Raw genomic sequence first — 5,813 nt, forward strand, 5'->3', positions numbered from 1 at the left:
CTATTTTATAAATTTTGTAACAATAATAATTTACTATATACATAGGTTTTCCTTTTTCTAGTCATGGAGAGAAATGGAAGCAAACTAGATCCATGGTTAATCCCATCGTAATGCAACCCAATATCGTCAAATTGTACAGTCACATCAGCGCCCAAGTAGCAGAAGATTTGGTTAAAAGGTACCATTTATTTGAAATACCGTTTGTTTGATTCTAATAGTTCGTAAGTTCTTTGGGATCGTCATTATGATATAGCTTTTGTAAAATTAAAATACAGAACTGACATGATTTAAAAAAAAAACTATAGAAATAGCTAATACATATATCTACTATATAAAAATAAGTCGGGTTTTCCTTCCTGACGCTATAACTCCAGAACGCAGGAACCGATTTCCACGGTTTTGCATTCGTTGGAAAGATCTTGGGCTCCGTGAGGTTTATAGCAAAGAAAATTCAGGAAAAATTTCAACACAAAAGCGGGAAAATAATTTTTTACATACAGCCATCTGGTGGCGAAACGGAGTTCGCTGGGTTTGCTAGTTATTATATATTATATACTTTCTATTCTTTCAAAATTTCTCATTTATAAAGCATTTCAATGCTATAAAAACTATAAATTAAAAAAAAAAAACTACAGAGTTTTTTGCCGGTTCTTCTTTAAAGGAACTGCTTTATATAAATTAAATTAAAATCTTCGTCATCAATTTCAAGTTAATTTTCTTTAATTTCCATGTATCTAAGGCTTCGCTTATTACGCGACGAAAACAACATGATCAAGGACAATTTCGACTACCAAATGAACCTCTGGGCCCTGGAGTCCGTGAGCGCTATTGCCCTCGGCGACCGGCTTCACGCGTTAGACGGCGATTTGTCAGAAAACTCCCCCGCTAAACAACTTATCAACTATGTACATGAGTTCTTTGCAATCGCTGAAAACCTAGACTATAAACCTAGCCTGTGGAGATACATCTCGACCCCCTCTTTCAAGAGAGCGATGAAGGTTTTTAGCAGCATCGATGAGTGAGTATCTCATATTGATACCAAATGATATATTCATTTGGTTTGATGAAATGTGAGGGTTTTTGGATGTGAAGTTTCGTATTATTTAATTAGGAAGAACTAAGAAAACATAGCATTAAATTCAAATAGTATGATAGTATTCGAAAAAAGTTTTCGTACGTTCTCAGCTTGAGAAATATGTAACGGTTTTTCTTTCATAATGTTTGAAGTCCAAAAGAGTACAAATTTCAACATCAAAAATCGAATTAAATTAAAATCGGTGTATTGCTAACACAATATTGCAGTCTCAAATACCCTATTTTCTTTCAAAGGCTTTCAAAAAATACAATTCTGCTTTATCGACATAGCACCTTTCAGGATAACACTGGGCTTTGTTAGAAAGGCCAGAGAGGAATTGAAAGGGCGAGGTGAAAAGGCCGAAGATCAAAAAAGTGTTCTTGAAAAACTACTGGAGATAGACGAACGGATTGCTCTCATAATGGCGAGCGATTTGCTGTTCACTGGAGTTGATACGGTACTCTATATATCACTTAAATCGTTTTCGTTTATTAGAGTTTTGTACTTTTAAATTACTCCCTGAGTTCAAAATAAAACTGTACTATTTAGAGTGTTAAAATCACGTTATAAATATTTATGCGATTTAAAAAATTGCGATAAATCAACTTTTATTATGATATTCTTTCGCGAACGTAAAGACATCTGAAACATAATAAAGTAAAGTAAGTATTCATCTGTTGGATGCTTAATTGAATTCTTTATTTGGCATAAAAAAAAACTTCAAATGAATCAACAGGTCGGAAACACAATGAGCGCCACCTTGTACCTTCTCGCGAGTAACCCGGAAAAACAAAACAAATTACGCCAAGAAGTTCTTTCCGGGAATGAAAAGAAAACATATTTAAAAGCTTGTATCAAAGAGTCAATGCGAGTGATGCCCGTTACAGGGGGGAATGCTAGGCTCACTACAAAGGAATATAATATTTTAGGTTATAAAATACCTAAAGACGTAAGTATTATGTAAATTAAAAAAAATTGTTATATTTTTTGTTTTTCAGGTCTCTGGTGAACCATTTCATTCGAAATAAACTTCTATAATCGTGTTTGATTACATTTATTTCATATTTACGATAGGCCATACATATAAAGTTGTTAATTAATAAAGCAAGTATTCTAGACAATGCGCAGTCGGTATTTATGCATTTCAGTCCGACAGACTAATTAGAATCTTCTACGTGTCCATAATAGAAAAATATCAAAGCAACTTCAATTAATTTACATCATACCACTAGTAAATGAGACTTCACTATCAAATGCTAAAGATTTTTGCTTTTTTTAAAATACCAACTTCATTACGCTCAAGAGCTAAGCTGATAAAATAAAGCGCTTTGTGAAATTTAAACTACATTGAATCGAGCGTCTTTAAACAATTAAACCCAAGAATCAATTTAGTTCGTACTTCTGAGGAGGTTTCCACTAAAGTGTACTTAACACTTAGTAGATGAACCCTATTCAAATTGTAGTTTGAGTGAACACTTGATATAACTTTTCTGAGTCCATTTCAGTTTAAAAACTTGAATATTCATTCGCTTCACCTTTACGCTGGATCGCTACTTTTTAAGATTGTTTCTTATCAAGAAGTTATTTTCTTTTTAACTTTATAAAGGACCTGTCAATTTTAAAATAATTTTATCGCTCAAAGAGAACGCTGAAAATATAAAGATAAAATACTTCGAAAGTTTTATAAATTGTATTATAAAATTCACGTCTGCTTCATTATGTAAATATATTTAGTTCTCGCTTCGCTTAGTTTTTACAGAATTTAATATTTATTATCAAAAATATTTTTTAGGTCATAGTACTCAATTTTAAAAATAAAACTGTCAAATAAACAACACATTTTTCTCACTCTTCATACTACTCACTCACTCTTTATGCTATTAGTAAAGACATCTACGATATTATTTTTTTTATCCATAATTACCATTGTGCATGTCTCTGTGTATTTGTGCCTTATACAAAGCACAACTGCTCTAAGCGGCGAAGGAACATCGTGATATAACCGGTATGTACAAGAGTTAACAAGAAAAATAAAAAAAAACTAAAACCGGCTACATAAAACTAAATTGCCTCCAGAGGGCGCCATATTCAATTAAGTGTGACGTCACATAGCCTATAATCGGCGGACAATCAAGACGCTTCTAATGATACATCATTTTGTCGCTTTATGATTAGTAGTTTAGAAGTCATGAAGGAACAGATGAACATACGCACATACAAACAAACATACCGGAAATCATAACCCTCCTTTTTCCGTAGTCGGGTAAAAATTCGACGACATGTAACATCTGCCAACACTCGTTTGGCCAGCAACGTGGATGAACTCTAGGTCATGAGGGTCTACCCATAAGAGGCCCGTATCCTTGCAGTTGGAATATTATGGACTGATGATGATGATATTCTTTCATTGAGAACAGATATTATTCGGTTAAAATGTTCTGTTTTTACAGATGTTTATAGTATTTCCTCACCAATATCTTGCTAAAATGGAAGAGCAATATCCTCGGGCGAATGAATTTATTCCCGAAAGATGGATAGTAGATAAAGATGACCCCTTGTATCATGGAAACGCGCATCCTTTTGCGTACAGCCCTTTCGGGTTTGGAGCACGAATTTGTATAGGTAATGTATCACTATAGCAGTCTTCAAAAATATTTTTTTTTAAGAAGTTTTTCGAAATATCTATTTGTAATTAGTAATAAATAATTAATTTAATTATGAAGCACTATCTTCTCATGATCTAGCTAGCACTTTTCATATTACCTATCGCCTCATAAAGTATATTTTAATTTTAATTTATAAAGTATTGTACAAATATACACATGGAAAAAATATACAAAAATATTCGTCGTACAAATTAGCACGCGTACGCTTTCAAGCGATTGCTTCCAGGCAACCTTGGCATATAGGAAAATGAAGGAATTAAAATCTGAGTGTATACAATACAATTCGACGCATCTTTTCTTAAACTATTCTAATGCTTTTCCATAACGAATAATTAGTTATTTTGTTTTCTATTAAAAAAAGTATATAACAATAGTTTACTAATCAGTCTATGTTTTATACATACCTACAAATGAACTAACTTCAATTAATTTACATAGGTCGTCGCATAGCCGACCTGGAGTTAGAGACCCTGATATCCAAGATGGTGGAAAACTTCCAGATCGAATGGGTCGGCCCACCACCCACCATGTACCAGAGCTCACTCAACTACTTCAAAGGGCCATTTAATTTTGTCTTCAAAGACTTGAAAGAAAACAATTGAATAAATAATAATCGATACCGACACAAAAATGTTGATTCATTATTTGTTTTACACATTCATTCCGAAACTTATTAAACTGCCTTCAATATGGACTCCTTCAAAGAAAAAGCTTATAAATTCCTAAGAGGCCGGCAAATCAATCGCAATGCCCCAACATTGTGATTGCTTATCGGTGATCACTTACCATCAGGTGCATCGCCTGCCCTTTTGCTGGTATTGGTATAAAAAAAAAGAAAAATAAACAGCGCGGATTATCCATATTTTTATTAATATTATACAGCTGGAGAGTTTGTTTGTTTAGTTGAATGCGCTAATCTCAGGTACTACAAGGTCAGGTCCGTAATAAATCAAGATTGCAGGATTATTAGAAAAATTGATAATCTTATTTTTCTCATTTACTTTCTCAGAAATTAATGTTACATATAAATATATAAAAGTTATAAAACACGGAACAAGGATATAATCCTCTTTTAAGGGTCCGCTCTCTGAGCCATGTGATCACTCGATATCCTTTGGGGATTGTTGTCACAACCTTATTTTACCAATAATTCTGATGAAAAAATATGGTAATGCGTTTATCAATATTAGATATCATATTAATCCTCTTACAGTGTTTGATTTTTCATTTATTCTTATGTTATGTAATATTATTAAATAAATGTTGCATACTTGAAATGAAAAAATCAGTTTAATTTTTAAGTCCTTGAAAGAATCTGAAAAAGACTGATGATACGATATAAATCAATATGTATACATTAATTATTAATATTGTATTTTTTTAATCTTTATGAGACGTTTAGATACGATTCATGGAATTCTCATTAAATTCTCAGCAAGTCAGCACAGACTGTTTTTCTACGTTAAATAAACACAATCTGTAATGTAAATAACATTATAGAACAGCAAGCTTTGTGCATCCCAGAATCTGCATCAAGATTACTAGAGGTATTTATTTATACAATCTAATCGCTCCGCTATACCCACCGGATATCCCTGAGGAAACCACATTGTTATTTAAATTATCACCCGTATTGGATAAATAGAATTCCGAGATTTCCTTTGAAGCGATTTAATTGCTTTTATTCGTTAATGGTGAAAGAAATTATACCTAAATCGTTCAGGTTTATATCTAAAGATTTTGGAGTAAGAATAATTTGCTTTATTTTAAAAAGTTTTATTGTCATGTTATTATTCTGATCTTTCATTTGAGATCCATATTACTAGGGAAAGAACTTGAAAATCCAAAACAGCCCATTTTTTATAATTATAATCCACTACGCTGGCTATGTGCGGGTTGGCAGTTGCTACATATCGTCGAACTTATGATTCCTTGACATGTCCGTATCCTCACAATGTTTACGTTCGCCGATTCGATCAGAGGTTTAAATCACCTAAAAATTGCAGATAAATTGATAAGTCTATGTATCTCTTGCTCAATTGTTTGGTCTTGAACTAGCTACTGCATATATA

General features: G+C 32.6%; 1 protein-coding gene across 1 annotated transcript in view; it reads left to right on the forward strand.

The window, feature by feature from the left end:
* LOC119833392 (cytochrome P450 CYP12A2-like) overlaps positions 1-4,347 on the forward strand; it is a 5,492-nt gene extending 1,145 nt beyond the window's left edge. Inside the window, exons 2-7 of the mRNA XM_038357379.1 lie at positions 46-178; positions 740-1,018; positions 1,376-1,532; positions 1,812-2,024; positions 3,526-3,697; positions 4,180-4,347. Of these exons, the coding sequence (XP_038213307.1) occupies positions 46-178; positions 740-1,018; positions 1,376-1,532; positions 1,812-2,024; positions 3,526-3,697; positions 4,180-4,343 (1,118 nt within the window). The 3' untranslated portion in view covers positions 4,344-4,347. The remainder of the gene's footprint in view (positions 1-45; positions 179-739; positions 1,019-1,375; positions 1,533-1,811; positions 2,025-3,525; positions 3,698-4,179) is intronic.
* Positions 4,348-5,813: the final 1,466 nt, after the last annotated feature.

The sequence above is a fragment of the Zerene cesonia genome, chromosome 17 (assembly GCF_012273895.1).
Source record: "Zerene cesonia ecotype Mississippi chromosome 17, Zerene_cesonia_1.1, whole genome shotgun sequence".
Lineage (NCBI taxonomy): Eukaryota > Metazoa > Arthropoda > Insecta > Lepidoptera > Pieridae > Zerene > Zerene cesonia.